The following is a 23154-nucleotide window of genomic DNA, read 5'->3' on the forward strand; positions in this document are numbered from 1 at the left end:
GGGAGCAGGCCAGGGTTGTGCTGCCTCGGCCCCTTCCCTACCCTGCGACTTAGATCACAAGTGCAGTTCCCACCAGCCTGGAGCCCAGGTAGCTATTTGCAGCCTGCCTGCTGCAGCTGGCTAGAACTCAGGCTGGCTATGGCAGACAGCTGCAAGGCTGCAAACAGTTGCATCAGGCTCCAGAGCCTCAGCACCAGCTCCAGGCTGGTGGTGGGTGCACATGTGACTCCGGGTTGACGGTGAGGGAGGGGCCTAGAGCAGCATAACCCCAGCCCTTCCCTACCGTTTGCCATGAGGTTTGTGTGCAGCTGCACTGCCCCAGAACCCAGCCAAGAGTCCTGGAGCAGCTGTTTGCAGCCTCCCATTTCCCTGCCATAGCTGGCCAGGGCTCTGGGCAGCTGCTGTCAGCCATAGAGCCCAGGCTGCTTGCAGCAGGGCTTGGGACCTCCCCGCTGTCTGATTGTGAGCAGCCCAGGCTCTATGGCTGGCACCAGCTGCCCAGAGTGGGCTGGCTATGGCATGCTGAGCAAACTGGCCTCATACCATGGTCTGGCATGTGTGCTGGGGGTTGAAGATGCCTGCACTGAATCTTTTTGCAAATGTAATAAGGTGCAATGGATGGCCAAGTCTAGATTCAATACTGTTACTTTCAGAGAGGGAGGCCAAGTTATTAGGTTCAGGAATCAATGTCACTAATTTAGTAATTGATTTACTATCTTCCTCTGAAGTAACAGAAGCTTTTCAAGAATCTGGCATCCAACATGGGCAGCCTCTATCCTCTAGGTACATTGACTTATTCAGTGAATCATTTCAAAATCTCTGCCTGTTAAACACACAGCAGTTACCATACAATCAGAAGACTACATTCATACTGAAGACAGGTCAAACAAATAGGAACAAGACATTAGTAGCACTTTTAATGTATCAATTTATTGCATATGTCAGTACATAAAAATAGAAAATGTGTTTTGTAAAATCAATTGTATTGTAAAAACCAGAATAGAATGAAAGTGTTTGTAAAAACTGCCATGGTTAGCACATATACTGCAACATTTATGCTTAGTTTACAAGATATAGAATTAAAAAGTTCTTTAAAAGAAACTCCTACTTGAACTGAATAAAGAAAAAAAAAAAACCAGAAGAAAATGCATCACTTGAACATTCTGAGAGTAATTCTGAATTTGAAATATCAGTTTTATTTAAATACTGAATATGATTCTTGCATATACTTTACACTTCCGCATGGTTCTATTGTAAACTATATGGACTGAACAATATTATAAAACTTACTGTCAACAGGACATACTAATCCTGGTTTGAGCCTGCCATGTGCAGGAGGCACTGGTATTATTTTTGGCAAAAGTGCCTCTTGCACAAGTTGCACATTAAAAAAAAAAGTGATGAAGTGAAATATGAATGGAGATATAGGTACATCTCTGCTAATTTCAAATGCCATGTCTTGGGATTTGAGGGGTTCAAAAATTCAGCCTGGTTTGTCACCACAGAGCACCCAAGATTGACATCACCGATTAGCCAGGAGATGCTGACATGCATATTATTTCATACTATATAGATGAATTCATCCCGCTCAATATATATCTACCCTTACAACTGGGAGATTGTCCACAAATATCAAGTGTCAAATACATTTGTGCTATATTACTCATAATTTTACCTGAGAACGGACATAAGGGCAGCTATATTAGTCGTTTTTTCCTTATTTAAAATTCCAGCTTATCTTTGTGTTTCACAGTTTCAAAATTTGGGGCTGGGAAAGTGTAAACATGGATCAGTAGACAGTCATAAGTGTTTCCACAGATTAGAGCAAAAAGGAAAAAGTGCTTGTGCACTGGGTAACTTTTCACAATGACTCTATTAGCAGTTAGTCTACTTTGTCCAATTCATTTGAAATCTATCATAAACCTTTTATAAAAGACTGACACCATCCCTACTTTTAAACCCAAAGGTGACTGTGTAAATCCTGTAATCATGGTCCTCACTTCTCAAACATACGCATAATTCATACTTCTCATAGTTAAACACATACTCTTTCATATTTTTCCCTAAGATGGTATATTCTATCTGATGGTGGCCACCCTGCAGCACAAGTGCCATAAATGGCACGAGGCAGCTTGTGTGTGTGGCATATGGCATATCAGAGAGGGAGTAGCAAGCACAAGGACAAATAGGGCAGGAAACAAAGCAGCACAACAGGCTAAGCGGGGGAAGGGGAGTGGCATGGCACTTGGGAGGAGTGTAGAGCTTACCTAGAGATATGCCAGCCAAAAAAGGTTGGGTCCCACTGTTTTATACAAATGAAAGCTGGCACAGATTAAGTTGTCTAATTCCTACTGCATTTTTCAATTAACATAGCTAACCATTAATCTGACTCTTGGCAGTTTTAACATATTATTCAGTCTTCTAAACAACTATCCATAATAGCTGCTGCTTAAAACTTGAAAGTCACTAGTAAATAACTTGTTACTGTAAAGTTTGGAAGTGTGTATGTGCAGACAATACCCTTCACTTGTGACTGACTGATGTTCCAGCTGGAAAGGATTCCTGGCAAAAATAAAAAAAAAGACTAATTCCCCACTGTGCTACCAATAGAAATACCATTTACAACATTACAGAAACATTAATAACACTGGTTTATGTGCTCTCCATCTCCCTTCCCAGAGATTTCAAAGCCTATGGTTGCACTCTTACTAAAATTTAATTTTTCATCCATGCTGTTCAATACGACCACTAATGCCACCTCTAAGACACAACAAAGGATGGAAAATTAGTGTGTGGTGCTGGTGAGTATCTTGCTCCTCAGTGTAATAACCCTATGCATATAGGATATGTTCTTATGCCTATATATTCATGACAACATGCAGGCTTTCGGTTTTACTACTGGAAATCCTACAGACACTAAAGGTGAGAAGGTAGGGCTTGGGGGACCAAGGATTGTATAGAGAAAGTGCATGGCATAAACAGGTCTAAATGGTCATAAATCTTGGTTTTCTTCCTCCCAACCATAAACTCCTATGCACAAAAACTGCTCTGACAATTAAGGGCCCATCTAGGTACTACCCATACAATGAAAGCATAAAGAGCCCTTTGCAGTGTCAGTTTATACTGAGGGGGAAGAAGAAAACAAAAGCCAATCGTCTCATGTTAGAGTTTAGCTTCTGCCTTGTAAACCCATATTTTATGCTGAGCGTACTCATTTAATCGAAAATCACAATAGCTCTTGAAACAACTATTTACTGAGCTGAATTTATACCTTTTCATGAATAATAAACTGCATGGTCAGTTCTACTGCTAAAAAAGCAAGATAGCAATGCTTGTCCCACTTAAGTGGCTACAATATATTCATTTTACTTTCTCTTGGGCTTTACTTAGGTTCAAATCTAGATGGTTCAGGGGGAAGAGCAACAAGGTGTAGGAACTATGTGTTGTGACTATTAGAATACACCAGTAAAATGAATGTTATGATGCATCAAAACCTTTTTCTGTGCAATTGTTTGCTATTTCTACATAATACAGGAGAAAGAAAAAAAAGGCATGCCACACAATACTGAAAGAGCAGGATACCACAAGGAAGTCAGAAAATAGAGCCAAATCAAACTGTAGCCAAAGAAAATGTAGAAATATTTTCATGGTTACTCAAGGAATTGTAAGGGCTCTTAGCTGCATCACTACAGAAAAAAAACAAAACACTTACCAGGTAGATGGGCAACAATATAAGACACCACACACCTTTGTTTAAAACCCAGGAAGGAATACTTCTGAAAGTTACTCTGGAACAGAAGGGCAAGGATCTTTGTGGGTGTTATCCCTGCATGATGTATATTTCCTGGATCATCACTCCAACACTACCACTACTCTGTATTACAGAGATATTTTACTTCTACAGTCAGTAATTTTTTTTTTTTACAGTCAGTTAATTATGTATCCAAGCATGTGTAGTACCTTGTACTTCTAGTCATAGAGCACCTTTTCAGGAAAGCAGCTTTATTTATTGATGTCAACAGAATTTAAGCACAGGCTTAAATTAGGACAAAATTAAACATGTGATGAAGTGCTTTTCTGAATGAGGGCTTACCTGTAATAACAAAAAGGCTACATTTAGAGAATTCACCCTTATGAGCCATTGTATTTTAGCATGAAAAAGAAAAAAAAAAAAATCCTTTTTCCATACATATTTTTCTTCCATTAAACTATTTTTGACCAAGCAAACTGATTTAATTACTTGCTGCAGCTAAACTAAGTAAGGGATTTATACATATGCACTAGTAAAAGTTAACCAAACTGGAGAGATGGCTTTGGTGCATTCGTTTTGTAAGGCTCCTCACACTCTGTGGTCATAATCAGGCTCTCTCACTTCATGATTCAATATTGTTGACAATAAGAGTGGTTACTATTAGCACTGACTCTTAATATAGCTAAAGCAATTCACATTTGTGTTGAGGATACAAATTGCATGCACACTGTCTGGTAGCATTTAGATAATTTAGGAAAACAAGTGACTCAAGTATTAAATAAAAGCTGTCTGTTTTCTAGACTTTAACAAGCTAGGGTTTGTTCAATGCTTATTTACACTGTTGCTATGGTATGGGTAATAATGGTAAATTAAAACTAAAAATGTACTTTATATAGCTTCTTTTAGAGATGGAGGTGAAGGGCACAGATGTAATTTTTAAGTTTGCTTACTTTTAAAAGTCAACCAAAAGCATATTTCTACTTCTTCCATAGTTAGCATTGCTCTCCCCAGTGTTTTTCCTTCCACTCTAGGCACCCATACCTGAACTGATCTGATGCTGTATATAATGTCAATCAGAAGCACATTCAACTAACAATGGTTAAGAAGTGGGAACAGTCAGTTTAGCAAGTCATACCTGGATTGTATATTTTATCCCTTTTTTGCCAGTTTTCTTTTTCTGAATGCAAACTATTCTGAACAAAAACTATCTGCCTCTGTGTAACTGGTATAACTTTATAGATTCTACCAAAATAGAAATACTGAAATGAATATAGGAAAAGTAGCTTTTCTTCTTGACCTGATTTGTAATATATTACATCATAAAAATAGATTATACTTATGCATATACGATCCTGAATTATTTCTCTGTCATGAATACTATTTACATTACTTAGCACATTAAAAGTCTCCATCTTCGATAACAACGCAAGGAATAAAACACTACCATGCATGGTATACTTAAGGTAAATCTTAGAAATGTTACAGAACATATTTTGCTAACCATGATTGTCCAATCAGCCAATACACAGAGCAGAGAATACTGAAGACCCTCCTGTTATCTCAACCTAATGTCATTTGTACTAATGTAGTAACAAAATTGTAATAGCTTCCATTGTATATACTGAACAAATGGAAGATATGAACAAACATATAAAAAGGTATGGGAAAGACATGTAGAAATGTTCACTCACAATGCTGCAAAATATAAAAACTACCTGGAACGTCATAATAAAGTATTAGACCTTTCCAAGTTTAATTCTGCTCATTAGGCAAGTACAGACATAATATACATTTAAAAATGAACATTCTTTTACCACTTTTCACAAATCAAGGTACAGTGCAATTTAAATCAGAAAAAGAATATTGATTATATTATTGTTACGTTAGATGATGTTTTTGCCATTTCTTCAGGGGAATGACTCTTTATAACTTCTTTGATGAACTGTTCAAGTGCAGTGAAATAACCCTGGCACTGCCAAGTGTCATTATGAGTTCCATCTGGAAAAATTGCCAATCTCTTAGTCCGAGCTGGGGATAATTCGTAAAGCTGCTTCATCATAACTGGAGGAATTAACTGGTCAGACAGCCCAGAGATGAAAAGAGAAGGCATTCTGCACTGAGAGATTTTTCTGTATGACAGGAATTTATTTTTGTAGCACCACAAAGGAAGATACCTCATTGGAAAGAAAGAAAACAAAGTGCTGGCCATGTGTGGGATGCTAAGGAATGTGTTCTCCACCATTATGGCAGAAATTCTATGGGAATTTTCAGAAGCTAAGTGAACAGCCACTGCTCCCCCTAAGGAACGGCCAAAGAGAAAGATTTTTGTTTTATCAAGATCAGACCTAGTCATCACATAGTCTAGCACAGCCTCAGAATCTAAGTAGAGACCTTCTTCACTTGCTTCTCCTTCACTTTTCCCATAACCTCTATAATCAACCAGCAATAAGTTTACTTTCAGGTTTACCAGCATCAGCAAAGCATTTGGTAATCTGTGACCAATGTTGCCTGCATTTCCATGAAAATAAATGATAGTAGGAGAATATGCTGCATTGTCTCCAGTATATCTCAGCAGAATAAGATTGAGAAGAACTCCATCTTTGGTTTTGATGAAGATGTTTTCATGTGGTATACCAGTAGGCATAGGAACATAAAGACGTGATGAAGAGGGCTGTTCAGGGAAGTAAAGTAGTACATCCTGGAATTTATATAGTATACCTGCTATTGATACAAATATTAACATAAGTAATGTAATACCTCCATACAAATGAAAAGTTACTATCAAAGGTAAGAGAGAAATACGGCAGAGACCCCAAGACCATGAAGCCAAAGCTAGCAGCCACCTTTCAATAAAGGTCCAAAGCATCCATGACTTTTCCATTGTAGTAGTCAGTGATCTTTCAGTCCATATGTATCCTGTGGGGGGGAAAAAAAAACCCAACGCGTTATATGGATAAATTTATAAGCAGGGAAACAAACCAAGCATTCAGTTTCCAAAAGATTAACAGGAAATCACTACATAAAGATAAGGTACACACATTTGGGATGGGGGGAAAAAAAAGTCAAAGAATTACTGTTGGTTTCCAATTTATTTACATAAAAACTGCAGTATCTTACAGGAAAAAAAAAACCATAACTGGTAGTAATATTAAGTGCAAGAACAAATCAAGAGATGCTTTTGACATGTACAGACATTCACTCTCCAAGGAGAAACTCTCCTGGGTTTGCCCTGGTTGTTCCCAGGTTATTTTTCCTTAAGTGGCCCTTTTTACCCTGGGTGAAAAAGCCTGAATACCTGTACACTCGTAGTTGAAACTGAATGTCTACATTGCTGGCCATGCACAGCCACATGTGGGATGTTTTGTTTACATTAATGCTATTAACTACTATTGTCCCAAACTGCCTCCCCTTAAACATTAGGACTGCCAGTCACCTTAGCCTCCACTCCATATTGCATATTACAGTAAACACATCATTTGCCCAAATGCTTCCTTATAATTAGCTGTGAGATCCAGAGATAAAGATTTGTGTTTTTCTACCCATGACAAACATTTTAATTTGATAATTTTAATATATGAAGGCTCAGAATAACTTTCTTCTCAACACTAACTTTGCAGCTGCATTAAGCCAGGGATGGGGGCGGGGGAAGTTTAATCTGGTCCTGTTATTCCAGGTAAAGGGAGACTACTGTGACAAGACTCGGGCATTTCATCACACCATTTGGTGTAACTCTGAAGTTTACATTATGCTAAATTGATCAGATTCAGTTCAAGATTTCTGCTATAAAAAATGCCCTAGCCACATTCCTTCCTAACCATCTGTTACTCGCCATCTATTAGTAAGCATATTTACATGCACCTGCCATCAGTTTTTGCTACAAAGGATAGTTATATTGTTCTACCAGGCCAATGATAAAAAACAGTCAATTGGCTATACCACACTCTGATCAACAGAAATCGTGACTAGTTCAAGCAAAGGTTGGTCCACCGAGAGATTCATGCCCTCCTAACAAAAGTATACTCAAAGAAAGTGTCATCAGTAACAGTTCCCATCATTCATACCCCTAATTTTAGTCCACAAACCATATCTGAGTGAAGTTCACTATATGCCCTGAGAGCAAGTCATTGCTACACTTGCTGCTGTGACTGAAGTATAGAACAGAACTGAGCAGAGACTGAAAAACTGCCTGAGCATAAGAGTAAATACTCAAGCAAAAATCCCTTATTTGGTGTTATCAGGGCCAACTTGCTGTCAATACTCAAGCTAGGTAGCCAACTTAGGGCCAGCTTGGGTTATTTCTATGCAGAAACTGCAACATGAACATCCATATTTAAATACCAAGTATCTGTATTTAAATAATTAAATTATACATGACAATTAGTTTTAGAGATAAAGGAACACAAGACAAGAAAAAGCTTCTGAAATCATCAGGGCCAATCCCCAGCTACCATAGGAAACCATATCTGATTAAGTCTGGTGGTATATAAAATAAGCTTGGAGAACATGCACGCATGCACACACAGATGCATGTGCGACTTTCAGCATCGGCTATTCAATAGCCAGAGATACAGATGAAAAGAGGGGGACTCCAATTTAGCCATCAATGAAGAGATCAGTTTCCTGCAAGGTGCTCTTCCCTACTGTCATATGAAACAGAACTGGATCTGTTCCAGGTTAAAAAAAAAAACCTACAAAAAACCCAACACAAAACAAAACCCCACAATATCCATGATTCTGTGCTTTACAGCTAGCTGAAAAGAAGTGGGGGTGGAATAATTTCAGACATTCCCTCAACACTAGCATCTGAAGAGTAATGGAAGAGCATTATATTGGCAGCCAGCAACTTCATATACACAAGTCATTAAGATTTTTTTAAAATACCTGTGCCTTCCCTCAACACTTTTTGAAAAAGTATGCACAAATGATAGTTTAAATAGTTTTTCTAGAGCTCAATAGAAATTAAGCTAGGGAAGAGATCCCGTGAACTAAAGTGAACATAGAATTATTTTAAAGTTATGAACAACATTTTCTTCGGGGATCAGTACTGTATCACTTTACATCAAACAGAGCTTTACTATGAGCATATCTAACAAATGCAACATCACAAATAGGTAAAACCCATTTTCTACCAAAAGAGAGGATAAAGGAATAGATGAACCTACAAATAACTATGCTACTAAGAATTAAATACCAACTGCATCAGAAGGACAGCCACAATTTGTAAAACCTATTATCAAAGCATTATAGCTCCTTATTATAACTACGAGTAGTCATCATTTGTAAGCCATGGTTAACACATAGAAGTAGAAAATGGGGAGGCTTAACCACAATGCGCTTGTACTTGAATAAATAAATGTGAATGTAAGTATACAAATACTAAATAATTAAAACTATATTTAGATAACAGTTTCCACCATGGAAATTAAACTCCGCTAGGAATAAAATCTAAACTTTGCTTTTTTTTTAGGTTAATATCTGAAGAATATAAGAATTGAAGAGCATGCAAAAACATGTCTAACATTATGAGAAACAAGCATACCAAAAATTAAAAGAACTATCAACACAGCCCAAAACAAAAATCCACTGCTTAAAGAAAAAGCAGTGAAGGCCCAAAGCTTCTTAATCTCCTATAATACACATGGCCACTGAAGCCAGCCCCTCTCAATACATAAATAGTTTCTTCTAGACTAGCAATAAGAAGTAGTGCTTAAGAGCTCAGACATGCAAAAGAAAAACAAAAAAGGGTACCTGCAAAACAGTCAAAACACCAAATTAACTTAATGTTTTTGGATTACTCTGGCCCCGAGGGGAGTATCAAGTTGGTACAGCACCATACCACACCTATCCCAGCAAGAGCGAAGAGGAAAAGAAAGGCTGGTGAGTGCATTTCTGTGATTCAGGATACCTCCCTGTTGCTATCACCTGTGTTTCAGGGTACCCCCTGTTACTATTCCAACCCTGTTTAGAGCTATGATACACTTTTGAGTTACTATGATACCATTTCAGACTATTCCACAAAACTGGAATAGAACCTGGCTGCCCTAGAGACAGACACTACTGGGAGGCGGGGGGAGGGGGTGTTGATTTTTTGGCTGGACTAATTGTATAGTTGGAAGAGATGTTAGACAAACTTCTTTGTGGCTGAAAACTTGTCCAACATCTCTCACAAATATGCATTTGGTTCATTTACAAATATCACTCCAAAAAACCTTGTTTCTATCGCATTTCCAGGACCATCATGGCTACAACAACAATCCAACCAATAAAGGTAAGACAGACTCATTACAACCACTTCCACAACCAACATTCTGACTCCACATCCTAAACTCAATACAAAGTTATAGGTCATATACCATTTTCAACAGTTATAGAAGCATAAACCCTGCATGTGGATCAGCCCATGGCCCAAAAGTAATTACTTATAAATTAATAAAGCTAACATATTTATTTGAATTCAAAATAAGGTCTGTCCCCCCTTTTAATATGGGAGGGAACCCCTAGTCTTTGATTTGAGTACAACCTAGCAGGGAGATATCTGCCACCTCTGACCCCCAACCCCCGTTTATCCCTCACCATGTCTCCCTCCTATCACCAACTATGCCCCACACCTTCTGCAACCCACCACCTGTATCCCACAGTCTTTCCTGGGCCCAGATGGAGCTGCTGCCATTACAGCTGCAGTCACTGCAGTAGCTACTGTGTGGCTAGGGTGGGGCTGAAGTAACCATGAGCTCTGTTTCCTGGATTGGAAAGGAGCTGCATTGTTGCTGGAGGGTAAATGCAGGTGGGATGGGGACAGGTGTTGAAGGCAAGTGGTAGTGGGGTGGTGCACAGGCAGCAGGAGGTAGGTGTTGAAGGCAAGTGGTGCACAGGCAGCAGGGTACAGGTGTTGAAGGCAAGTGGTAGTGGGCTGGTGCACATGCTGCACAGGCAGCATGAAGGCAAGTGGTAGTGGGGTGGTGACAGGTAGCAGGAGGTAAGAACCTAATTAACTGAGAGCAATTAATCGAGTTTAAATTAAGCATAATTTTGAATTTTGGTAAATACAGCAGAACCAATACCCCCCCCCCCCAAATACTATGTAATAATTTCTAGGGGTGCACCAATAGAGATTTTTGGGGCCGATACCGATAGGCGATTTTTAAGGAGGCATATCGGCTGATACAGATCAGATTTCCAATACCAGCTTGGCAGCTTGGAGAGCTGCGTGCAGCTAGTAAGTCTGGTGTGGGGGAGGGGAGAGGCAGATCAAGGCCCCCCATCGTGAGGGAGGAGTGGGGCTGGGGCAAGCTCTGCCCAGCCTCAGCTTGTCAGGGAGGCGTGGGGCAGCACCCACCTCTGCACACCACTCGTCCAGAAGCCGCTGGTCAAGCACACGGCCCACACCATGCCCTCCCAGATGAGTGGGCGAGTGCCCCCAGATCTGGATGCAGGTGGGCCAGGAAGAGCCCCGGCTTCAGTCTTCCGCACCCTGTGCAGATCTGGGGGCACACGCTCCCCCACTCTCCCATGACCTCCTGGATGAGTGGTAGAAGCAATGGTGGGAGCCACCGGACAAGCGGGCAAGGCCGGACGAACGGCTCCTGGACAAGCGGAGCACAATGGTGGGAGCCACCCCTTCCCCTCCCTGCACCCCCTGGACGAGCTATGGCTCCGTCCCGTACCCACCCCACCCCGGCTGGGCACTGCTTGCTTCAGTCCTAGCCCCAGCCATCCCTCACCTCAGGGGCCTTGATCTGCCCCTCCATGTCCCTTCCCTCCCTACTCCCCTTCCACCAGACTTACCAGCTGCACACAGCTCTCCAAGCTGCCAGGTTGTGCTCCTTGCTGCTTACGTACTGCACTGCGGCTGCACACATGCCCAGGCATTTATTGGCCAAATTATTGGCCACATCAGCCCGATTTCCAATACAATCAATTTTCTTTATATCAGTCCCGATCCAATATCGGATCAATGTATTGGTACCCCTCTAATAAATTTCCTAATTCTCACTCTTACTGGTAAAAGCAAAAACACTTTCACTTTTCCTTGCTCTGCTTGTGAAACTCAGTTAACGTGTTCCAGCAAATTTTCAAAATCCTATTTCTTCTCATAAAGGATGGGAAAAACAGAGATTTTAGAGAAGTAGAGCAGAAAATATGCCCAACAACAGGAATAGTGCACCCTTGGATGATCTGAAATAATATGCTCCATAACACACAAAAAATGAGCAATTAACTTTTCATTTAAACATATGCAGTACAACATAAATAATTCTTCATTAACACTGCAATTAAGTCCTGTGTGAGACACACTATCAACTAAATAATTTTAAAACATTCTTTTGAGTAGAATAATCTGTTTTAAAAAGAATGTTTAAAAATTACCTTTATTATCTGTTTGTTCATTTTTATTTGAGGTTTTTGCCCATATTTATACAGAAAGGTCAGTATCAAATGTGAAAAAGAGATTGGAGGGTGTGTATACACATTTACACACAAATGTACTGACCCAAGAAAAAAGCTTTAATAAATATAAAACTGCATATAAGAATGACACTTCCTAGTGGTACACCATACATCAGCACTGAAAAAAGGAGAAATTATGTTATCTGCCATCGGCTTTTTTTGGTTGCTGTAGCCAATAATTATGGCTGTGCGCCCAGAGCACCCCAGTGAGCACAATCTGGTTTTCATGCCCCACTGCTGGCCCAAGCCTGTGGCAGACTACGGTCCTGGCAATCAGTGGGAGGGTGTGTCGAGGAGTGGTAACAGGGTGTGATGCTCAAAGGAACTGTTGCAGGCTCCTGCTGCTGCAATGACAATGCCGCATGCACGTCAGAGGCTTGAGTGCCGGGGCTGCCATGGAGATGGTGGGCTGCTCATAGGTAGGGCAAGGTGTTGCACGAGGGATATTCCACTGTGCCAGGCACCTTTGCAAAAGCAGGTTCTCCCTGGCAGCTGTGGGAGCTCAGCAGCACAGGGCCCACCAGTGCTGAAGCAGCGGCGTGCTCTGCAGCTCCAAACATGCCCGGCACTGGCTCTTCACGTGAGGGTCTACCTCACCCACCCCGGAGGGCAGCACAGGTTTCGTGGGAAGTGGGGCTGCAGGTAGAAGCTGTGGGCGAGGGGGCGATAAGAAAAGCAGTGACTGCCTTATTCCCAGAGGGCTGCAGCAAACAGGAAGTTTGTGTGTGTTATAAATGCAAAACAAACAAACAGAGGTTTATTTATGCCAGTAGTTTAAAATACCTTGCACCATCACTAAATATTGGTTATCGGATCTGCATCAGCTAATATGGTTGGTTAATCATTGCCTATTTGTATCGGCCAAGAAAATCTTTGACTGGGATAGACAAAAGGAGAAATTAGGCTGGAGCCATGCCACTATGTTTGCTTTTTCAAAAGAAGTTTAATACCCCACTCACTTCAAACAACCTGAACAAACACTGGAAGTGCAGTTTGAAAGAACTATCAGGTTCTGAAGGGTGACAGTGTCTAAAGATGAACCTCTAGAAGTTCTCTCCCTCCTCACTAAGCTTTTTTCCCCACAAGCTTCAACTTCAAGTTCCCAGACAATTTATGTGGGCAAACAGCTACTGGAAAGGTCTCTCCCCAGCACTACTGCTTTCATTCAGGTACTTCTGTAACTTCCACACACCAAGCCCAGGCATTAATAAACATGATCAACAGCCAGGCAGCACTCTGCAGATCAGCTGTGATGGCTAAACTCAGCCCATTTTTCTAACCCCCAACATGATGGATTTCCAATTAAGTTTACAGCATTTTTTTTTAAATCAACCTCTTTTGTTGCAGGGTAGGAATATTTTCATGAGAAAAAACGCATCAAAAACCCTATTCTCTCTCCCTCTCTTTTTTTCCTGATGCACTCATTTGGCAATAGGGCTAACAAAACTGTCTCTTCACTCAGACCTTCCCCTCAACCATGTGTGGGCATTTGCCTGACAATGATAAGGAGAACACCCCCCACTCCCCATTTTTTAAGTAGACAAAAGAGGGCTGAGGGATTCTTATCACAGAATCATAGAAAATGAGGGTTGGAAAGGACCTCGGGAGGTCACATCTAGTCCAACCCCCTACTCATATCAGGGCCATCCCCAACTAGATCATTCCAGCCAGGGCTTTATCAAGCCGGGCCTTAAAAATCTCCAAGGATGGAAAGTCCACAACCTCTCTAAGTAACCTGGTTCCAGTGCTTCATCACCCTACTAGTGATAAAATTTTTCCTAATATCCAACTTAAACTTCCCTTGCTGCAACTTGAGACCATTGCTCCTTGTCCTGTCATCTGCCACCACTGAGAAGAGCCTGGCTCCATCCTCTTTTGAACCCCACTTCAGGTAGCTGAAGGCCATTATTAAATCCCCACAGTGGTGGCTTGCTCTACTCTCAAGTTTCTGGTTGCCACTGCCAGCATCTCCACTGCTGCTATTGTACCTGGCCCCACGGCCTAGACACCCTGGCCCATCCATCCCGCACCCACTGCCAGGAGTGGCAGACAGAGCAGGCAGGTGGGAGACCAGCAGGCACCCTGTGGTCAGGGCACACCCGGCCAGGTAGCTAGGACTTGATGTAAGTACGTGAGAAGTGGTGTCTGGGAGCAGGACGGGTAGGCCAAGGCCAAGATCACAGGGTGGTGACAGTGCAGGGCCAGGGCCCATAACAGAGCCCTGATCTGTTCCCCACACAACCCCACGATAGGCACCAGTTCCATGGGCAGCACATGAGGCCTGCTTCCTCCTGGTCCCATCTGTCAGGCTGAAGGCGCCTGGCCTGCGGACATCCTGGGCCGGTCTCAAGGGAGACCCTGCCTGCCTGCTCCCTCCAGAGCCCCTGGCACTGGATGCGCGACGAACAGGCCTAGGGCCGGACAGAGCCAACTAGCATCTTGCAGCCCAAGGGCAGTGGAAACAACTGCACGGGGGACCCGAGGCCGGGGAAGCCTCCTCCCCACAAAAAGAGGTCGCCAAACCGGCCGTAGCGCCCAGCCCAAATCACTGCCCCACGCCCTCGACCCTCTGAGGGGTGCTCGGCCCCGCCGCACTCACCCGCTACCTCAGGCGCAGTGCGCGGCCGGGCCGCCCCCACGGCCGCACTCCGGCTCGCCCCCGCGCCTCATCCTCCCCCGCCGCCACCTCTAGGACCGGAGCCGGGCGCCGCTCCCCAGAGCCCTGCCGCTTCCGGGACCGCAGCTGTGCCGCCGCTTCCGCTTCCGCGGGTAAGAGACAAGACCACCGCCCCCAGGAACGGGCCGAACGACTTGCTCAGGACGTAGTGGGGTGGGGGAGGTAGGAACTTCGGGCTAGTTCAGCAAACTCCGGGTTGGAACCACCCTCTAGCGTCCTGGGAGCGGGGGCTATAGCACCACTGTCGGGCTGTACCATTATGAGTAGGGGAGAAATGGGCAGTTTCGGTGGCGCCGGAAGTTGTTCCCCTTAGTGTCCTCGGAGTGGGTGGATCCGGAGAAACAGATTCCGGGGGGGAGTGTGGACGGGATAGGACAGTGATTTTGACTCAGACGGTGAGTCAGGTCGGGCGTTCCCACCGGGGTGTGAAGGAGGCTGGGTGGTGTCTTATTGTTCCCCCCCCCCCCCGCGACTGTGGTACATCCCTAGGGGAGGGGGAGCTGCCCCTCGTCATGCTGTAGGACGCAAGTGGTCCCCGGAAGCCAGCCGTGGCGGGTGGAGGGAGGGACGGTGCCAGCCCCTGATAGCCAGTCACGGAAGGTGGTAAGGGGTGATGCTCGGTCCACGGGAGCCAATCTTAGCGAGGGGCAGTGTTGGTTCCCCCCAGTCCCAACAGGTGGGGGCTGGCAGGGGCGGTGCCAGGCCCCCCCATGGTCCAGTCCCAGCATGTGGCGGCTGATAGGAGTGGTGCCAGGCCCCCCAGAGACAAGTCCCAGTACTTGGTGACTGGTGGGGACGGTGCCAGCCCTCTGGGGACCAATCCGGGTGGGGAGGGGGTTGCTGGGCTCTAGGGCTCCATGCAGGGAACCCAAGGGTGAGCCCTGCTGCTCTACTGTGTTGCTGCCCCCAGGAAAACAGCAGTAGGTGGGAGCCAGCATTGCCCCTGAGCACTGTGGGTCAGGCAGAGGTGAGCCTGTTTGTCACACAAACCCCAGCAACCACTGGCCCCTTAGATTCATAGATGTTAGGGTTGGAAGGGATCTCAATAGATCATCGAGTCCGACTCCCTGCATAGGCAGGGAAGAGTGCTGGGTCTAGATGACCCCAGCTAGATGCTTATCTGTCCTCCTCTTGAAGACCCCCAGGGTAGGGCAGAGCACCACCTCCCTTGGGAGCCTGTTCCAGAATTTGGCCACTCGAACTGTGAAGAAGTTCTTCCTAATGTCCAATCTAAATCTGCTCTCTGCTAGCTTGTGGCCATTGTTTCTTGTAACCCCCGGGGGCGCCTTGGTGAATAAATACTCACCAATTCCCTTCTGTGCCCCCGTGATGAACTTATAGGCAGCCACAAGATCGCCTCTCAACCTTCTCTTGCGGAGGCTGAAAAGGTCCAGTTTCTCTAGCCTCTCCTCATAGGGCTTGGTCTGCAGGCCCTTAACCATACGAGTGGCCCTTCTCTGGACCCTCTCCAGGTTATCCACATCCCTCTTGAAGTGCAGTGCCCAGAATTGCACGCAGTACTCCAACTGCAGTCTGACCAGCGCCCGATAGAGGGGAAGTATCACCTCTTTGGATCTATTTGTCATGCATCTGCTGATGCATGATAAAGTGCCATTGGCTTTTCTGATGGCTTTGTCACACTGCCGACTCATGTTTATCTTGGAGTCCACTAGGACTCCAAGATCCCTTTCTGCTTCCGTGCCACCAAGCAGGTCATTTCCTAGGCAGTAGGTATGCTGGACATTTTTCCTCCCTAGGTGCAGCACTTTGCATTTCTCCTTGTTGAATTGCATTCTGTTGTTTTCCGCCCATTTGTCCAACTTGTCCAGGTCTGCTTGTAGTTGTTCCCTGCCCTCCAGCGTGTCCACTTCTCCCCACAGTTTTGTGTCATCCGCAAACTTGGACAGAGTACACTTCACTCCCTCGTCCAAGTCGCTGACGAAGACATTGAAGAGTATCAGTCCTAGGACCGAGCCCTGCGGGACCCCACTGCCCACACCCTTCCAGGTTGATACCGACCCATCCACCACGACTCTCTGGGTGCAACCCTGTAGCCAATTCGCCACCCACCGGACTGTGTAGTTATCCAAGTCACAGCCTCTTAACTTGTTCACCAGTATAGTGTGGGATACTGTATCGAAGGCCTTCCTGAAGTCTAAGTATATGAGTGTATATAAGTATATATCCCCTACTCCTGCGTCCAGGCGTTTTGTAACCTGGTCATAAAAAGAAACTAGATTAGTCAGGCATGATCTACCTGCTATGAACCCGTGCTGGTTTCCCCTCAGCATAATTTGTCCTGCCGGGCTCTCGCAAATGTGAGCCTTGATAATTTTTTCAAAGACTTTGCCAAGGATGGAGGTGAGACTGACTGGCCTATAGTTGCCAGGGTCCTCCTTCCTCCCCTTCTTGAAAATGGGGACCACATTGGCCCTTTTCCAGTCCTCCGGGACCTGGCCTGTGCGCCATGAGTGTTCAAATATTCCCGCCAGTGGCTGTGCAATGACGTCCGCCAGTACCCTCAGATGGAGCTTCAGTACCTTCAGTACCCTTGGATGGAGCTCGTCCAGGCCTGCTGACTTAAACGTATCCAGTTCCTCCAAGTGACTCTGCACCATCTCAGGGTCTACACATGGAAGTCTGGCGCCTTGCTGCTGCCTCTCTACAATCCCATTGAGAGACTTGTCTTGCCCCTCACTTAGGAACACTGAGGCAAAGAACTCGTTGAGGAGTTCAGCCTTGTCCCCCCTGTCCGTCACCAATTGCTTATGCCCATCTAGTAGGGGTCCTATTCCACCCTAGGCCTTCCTTTTACTCCCTGTATATCTAAAAAACAATTTCTTGTTATCCTTAACTTGGGATGCCATCCTCAGCTCCATGGTAGCTTTGGCCCGTCTAACTGCCTCCCTACAATCTCGAGCAGAGGAGGTATACTCCTCTTAGGTAATCTCTCACTGTTTCCATTTTTTATATGCTCCCCTTTTAGCCTGTAGGCTGCTCTGGATTTCTCTGGTCAGCAAGGGGTTTCATGGGGCGACTGGCGTGAAGGCCAGGTCGGAAGGGCAGGACAGAGATTTGTAGTGAGTACTTTGGGGAGAGACATCTAGAGGAATGCTCTGGTCAGCACCCGCTGGCCCTCCAATGAGTCAGTTGAGCCAGTGGCCACCACACAGTGACAGCAGAGATCGTCAGCAGTTACAGCGTCCATGAGGGACAGGCCTACTTGTCACCCTTCTAAGTTGTGTGGGCCCAGCCCATCAAGTTTCTCATTAGCCTCCTTCAGCCGAGGAGGCTACAGGAAAAAGGAGCAACAGATTCCTTGGAACAAATAATACAAAATACAGGGATGGGAGTGCTGGTCATAGGTTTTAAACAAGTGCCAAGGACTGAAAATTTTCCTTGTGGATACCCTGGGGCCCCTTCTCAGCTGAGTCTCTGGGTCCACACCCAGATATGAACTTACAGCCTTTCCACCAGGAGGTTAGCACATAAACCCCTGAGCCAGACAACAAAACCAGCCTGTGGACTTTCCCAACCTCTCTGTCTCCATGAGGGACAGGAAGAGGACCCCGCAGTCACTGGGAGTCTCTGGGTGAACCACTGAGATAGCTAGAGCTGGGTCAGACCCCAGTGCCCCCTTCTCTGATTCTGGAAACCTCCAGTAGCTGAACTGAAAACCCATGTGGGTCGTAACCTGAGGACTCCCCCATCACACACACACACACACTCCTGTCTAACACCTTCTTCTAGATAGCACAGGTGGGAAGGTGCTGAGGGAGGGGAGAGGCTGAGTCTTTGGAAAGGGCTGAAAGAAGTAAGTGCAGATTCTGTTCAGACCTCAGCTATGCCCCCCCTCCCCCCCGTGTTGTTTAACAGACCCTGTTTGCTTTGGGCACTGAGTACGTGTGTTGTGACTTGTGTTAGGGGCCTGATGTGGTGGTGGGATTAGCATCACTTAAGTAACGGTGGTTCAGTAGAGAGAAATATTTGGATAGCTTTAAGCCAGTGATTTTTAACAAGGGTGCCATGGCACCTTGGGGTGCCTCGAGAGCCTTTCAAGGGTGCCGCAGGGTACCACCCAACGTCAGCACTAAGTAACATTTGCAAAAAAACCCCATGAAAATGGAGAGTGGCATTTTGCAAGGGGTGCTTCAGGTCTGAAAAGATTAAGAACCACTGCTTTAAACAGAGAAAGCTTCTGGAAAGCCCATCTAAGAGTTTAAAAGTATGATAACTTACTAGCCTGTTTTCTTTCATTTTAAAATATTTTTAAATTATTCTTTTCTCTTTTACAGTGGGGGAAAAAAGAAAATCATGATGTCATCCACACCTCCTGCACAGTCATCCTCTAAGCAAACTGTAGCATCACAAGTGCCTTTTGCAGATCTCTGTTCAACTTTAGAACGGATGCAGAAATGCAAATCCCGCCCAGAGAAAACCAAGTATTTCAAGGATTTTTTAGATTCATGGAGGAAGTTTCATGGTGCCCTCCATAAAAAGGAGAAGGATGTCACGGACTCTTTTTATCCCGCAATGCGACTTATTCTTCCACAACTGGAAAGAGAAAGAATGGCTTATGGAATAAAAGAAACCATGCTTGCTAAGCTGTATATTGAACTACTTAATTTACCCAAAGAAGGAAAAGATGCCCTAAAGCTTTTAAATTATAGAACACCAGCTGGTTCACGTGGAGATGCTGGGGACTTTGCAATGACTGCCTACTTTGTATTGAAACCCAGGTGCCCAGAGCAAGGCAAATTGACTATTGAACAAGTGAATGAACTTCTAGATTCAATTGCCAGTAATAATGCTGCTAAAAGAAAGGACCTGGTAAAGAAAAGTCTCCTTCAATTAATAACTCGGAGCTCAGCACTTGAACAAAAGTGGTTGATCCGGATGATTATAAAGGATCTAAAACTTGGTGTGAGTCAGCAAACTATATTTTCCATTTTTCATCCTGATGCTGCCGAATTACACAATGTCACAACCGATCTGGAGAAAGTTTGCAGACAGCTGCATGACCCTTCTGTATCTCTCACTGACGTTTCCATTGCTTTGTTTTCTGCCTTTAAACCAATGCTTGCAGCTATAGCTAATATCCAGCAAATTGAGAAGCAAATGAACAACCATTGTTTCTACATAGAAACTAAGCTAGATGGTGAGCGTATGCAGATGCACAAAGATGGAGATGTATACAAATATTTTTCCAGAAATGGATATGATTATACCCAGCAGTTTGGCCCATCTCCCCTAGAAGGTTCGTTAACTCCATTTATTCATAATGTGTTTAAAAGTAACATACAAAACTGCATTCTTGATGGTGAAATGATGGCTTATAATCCCAACACACAAACTTTCATGCAGAAGGGAAACAAATTTGACATAAAAAGAATGGTGGAGGAATCTGATCTGCAAACTTGCTTTTGCGTGTTTGATGTGTTAATGGTTAATGACCAGAAGTTGGGTCATGAGATACTAAGCAAAAGGTATGAGATTCTGAATGAGGTATTTACCCCAGTCACAGGCAGAATGCATGTTGTGCACAAAACACGCGGTAGTACCCGGAAAGAAGTGGTTGATGCTCTGAATGAAGCAATAGACAACAGGGAAGAAGGAATCATGGTAAAAGATCCTACGTCCATCTACAAGCCGGACAAACGCGGAGAGGGCTGGCTGAAAATCAAACCAGAGTATGTCACTGGCTTGATGGATGAATTAGATCTTTTAATTGTTGGTGGCTACTGGGGAAAAGGGTTGCGTGGTGGCATGATGTCTCATTTTCTGTGTGCTGTTGCAGAGATTCCCACTCCTGGTGGAAAGCCATCTGTTTTTCACTCTATTTGTCGTGTTGGTTCTGGCTATACTATGAAGGAACTTTATGATCTTGGTCTGAAGCTGGCTAAGCACTGGAAGCCTTACCATAAAAGAGAGCCCCCTTGTAACATTTTATGTGGGACTGAGAAACCTGAAGTCTACATTGAACCTTGTAACTCAGTCATAGTTCAGATTAAAGCAGCAGAAATTGTTACTAGTGATATGTACAAAACTGACTGCACTTTACGATTTCCTCGAATTGAGAAAATAAGAGAGGACAAGGAGTGGCATGAATGCATGACTTTGAGTATGTTAGAGCAGCTCAGAGGCAGAGCGTCAGGGAAGCTAGCATCAAAGCATCTTGATGTAGCTAATGATGAACCACAAGAAAAGAAACGGAAAACTCTGCCAAAGATTAAGAAAATAATTGGTATTGCTGAGCAGTTTAAAGCCCCTGATCTTTCTAATGTAAGCAAGGTGTCAAATGTTTTTGAAGATGTTGAGTTTTGTGTTCTGACTGGAACAGAAAACCATTCAAAATCCGACCTTGAAAGTAAAATTGCAGAATGTGGTGGCAATGTAGTACAGAACCCTGGACCGGACACTTATTGCATCATTGCAGGAATTGAGAACGTAAGAGTGAAGAACGTTATCTCTTCCAATAAGCATGATGTTGTGAGAGCAGAGTGGCTTTTACAGTGTTTTCAAACCAAAATGTTTGTACCATGGCAGCCTGCTTTTATGATTCACATGACTCCAGACACAAAACTACATTTTGCCCGTGAATTTGACTGTTATGGTGACAGCTACTCGGCAGATATAGATGTGGCTCAACTAAAGGAAGTGTTCTCAAGAGTCAATAATAGTATTGATGCAAAGATGCCTCTGGAAGTAATTGGTGAATTGGAAGAACGGTACTCATGGGACAGTCATCCACTCAGTATGTTTAGGCGAAACACCATATACCTGGATCTTTATGCTGTTGTTAATGATCCCAAGACCAAGATCTGTGGAACAAGGCTAACAGTTAGAGCTTTGGACCTCCGTTTTTATGGAGCAAAAGTTGTCTCACAGCTAAAGGAAGGAGTGTCCCATGTAGTTATGGGAGAAGATCGTGCCCGTGTGAAAGAAATAAAAATGCTTAGAAGAACATTTGAAAAAAAATTTAAAATTCTATCTGAACTGTGGGTAACAGATTCCATAAGGGAAGGAAAGCTGCAGAGTGAAAATCAATACTTAATTTAGAGATGCTTTAGCTAGAAGTAGAAGCATTCTCACAACTTGATGGACATAAAAGATTGTGACATCCTTCTCCATATTGCTAGAGCCAGGTCTAGATTGCAAACTCAGTGTGCCTTACAGGGGTGTCCCCCAAAACAGTGCTGCTGTGTGCACACTAGTGCCCCCAACAAGAAGCAGTGTAGCAATGTTTAACTTTGTTGGCAGTATCCTTGGGTGGTGAAGAGATTGCATAGCTTCAGATCAAAGATTATGGATAGTATATACAGAATGGTATGTTTGAAACTGTTGCTGAGCACACTAAACTTTTCGTCTAAGCATGGCTGTGTAAGTTCAAAAATTAAAGAATAACCTTCATACACTTACTGGAATTGGAGGAGAGCTATCAGTTCTAGTAATGCAGAAAAAGGCTTCAAGGTACATTACACTGGAAAGAAAAGTAGCATGCAGTACTGTGCAGTAATTTTCTGAGCTATGGTTGACTTTTCTAAATGGTAGAATGGCCAATCATATTTAAAAAAAAATCAGAACTTGTACTCTCTGTAAATAAGAAATGTCAGTCCCATGTTTTAATATTTTCCAGTTATTTAAAATATAGATACTGCAACATTTTAATTGGAACTGCCACTACTGAATAATTGTATAATTATTATACAGTCATCCACATTTTTGTGAGGCAAATATTTTTTGCATAAACAACGCTATGTGCTGCCTAATTCAGAAGCCTTCCTTCTATTGTGCTTACAATTATTTTTATTATTTATACAGGATCCTAACTCATTCCTTACCACTAATGCAAAAAAAAAAAGACTTTAAGAACTGAACCCCAAATTGTAGTGGAATAATAAATTTAAAATATTTAAGTTGCATATTGAGGCTGTATTTTAATTAGTGTGTCCATTATTTTAATAATGAATAGCATTTTGTAGCCAAATAAACTTTTGTACTGAATAAATGAAATAAAAGCATTTATCTTTTACTCTTGTCTTGTATTTTTTTCCTTTTAGTTAAGTGGATATGAATTTCTAGTGTCTGAATTTGTATCAGTAAAGAAATAATGTGTTGTCCATTGCTGTTAAAATGTAAATGATCCAGCCCTAATTACCATTTGAGTATGGGTTTTCTATAAATAATTTGAAGTAATATAAGTGAATAAATGGAAGGGCCATTCCTTTCTCACTTTCCTTTTCTAACCATTTTAACTAGTATGGATATGAAAAGCTGA

The 23154-nt window shown here is 43.5% G+C and overlaps 2 protein-coding genes across 5 annotated transcripts; one reads left to right on the top strand and one right to left on the bottom strand.

Annotated features, from left to right (window-relative positions):
- Positions 1-911: 911 nt before the first annotated feature.
- Positions 912-14991, bottom strand: ABHD13 (abhydrolase domain containing 13). Of its 2 annotated transcripts, none has more exons than XM_019484951.2 (2): positions 14806-14991; positions 912-6667 (listed from the first exon to the last, which is right to left on the bottom strand). In XM_019484951.2, the coding sequence occupies exon 2, from the start codon at positions 6630-6632 to the stop codon at positions 5619-5621; it is 1014 nt and encodes a 337-aa protein (XP_019340496.1). In that variant the 5' UTR covers positions 6633-6667; positions 14806-14991; the 3' UTR covers positions 912-5618. The 2 variants fall into 2 exon arrangements, with proteins under 2 accessions (XP_019340496.1, XP_006263346.1); XM_006263284.4 differs by having other exon boundaries at positions 14799-14991.
- On the top strand, positions 14983-22908 carry LIG4 (DNA ligase 4). 3 transcript variants are annotated; one of them, XM_014600404.3, is made up of 2 exons: positions 14983-15038; positions 19172-22908. In XM_014600404.3, the coding sequence occupies exon 2, from the start codon at positions 19191-19193 to the stop codon at positions 21933-21935; it is 2745 nt and encodes a 914-aa protein (XP_014455890.1). In that variant the 5' UTR covers positions 14983-15038; positions 19172-19190; the 3' UTR covers positions 21936-22908. The 3 variants fall into 3 exon arrangements, with proteins under 3 accessions (XP_014455890.1, XP_006263347.1, XP_019340494.1); XM_006263285.4 differs by lacking the exon at positions 14983-15038 and adding an exon at positions 15187-15271; XM_019484949.2 differs by lacking the exon at positions 14983-15038 and adding an exon at positions 15441-15479.
- Positions 22909-23154: the final 246 nt, after the last annotated feature.

This window comes from Alligator mississippiensis, chromosome 1, assembly GCF_030867095.1.
Source record: "Alligator mississippiensis isolate rAllMis1 chromosome 1, rAllMis1, whole genome shotgun sequence".
Lineage (NCBI taxonomy): Eukaryota > Metazoa > Chordata > Crocodylia > Alligatoridae > Alligator > Alligator mississippiensis.

What these genes read in the sequence shown, in the direction of transcription:
- ABHD13 (XM_019484951.2), bottom strand. Translation starts at nt 6,632, where the DNA reads ATGGAAAAGTCATGGATGCTTTGGACCTTTATTGAAAGGTGGCTGCTA.
- LIG4 (XM_014600404.3), top strand. Translation starts at nt 19,191, where the DNA reads ATGATGTCATCCACACCTCCTGCACAGTCATCCTCTAAGCAAACTGTA.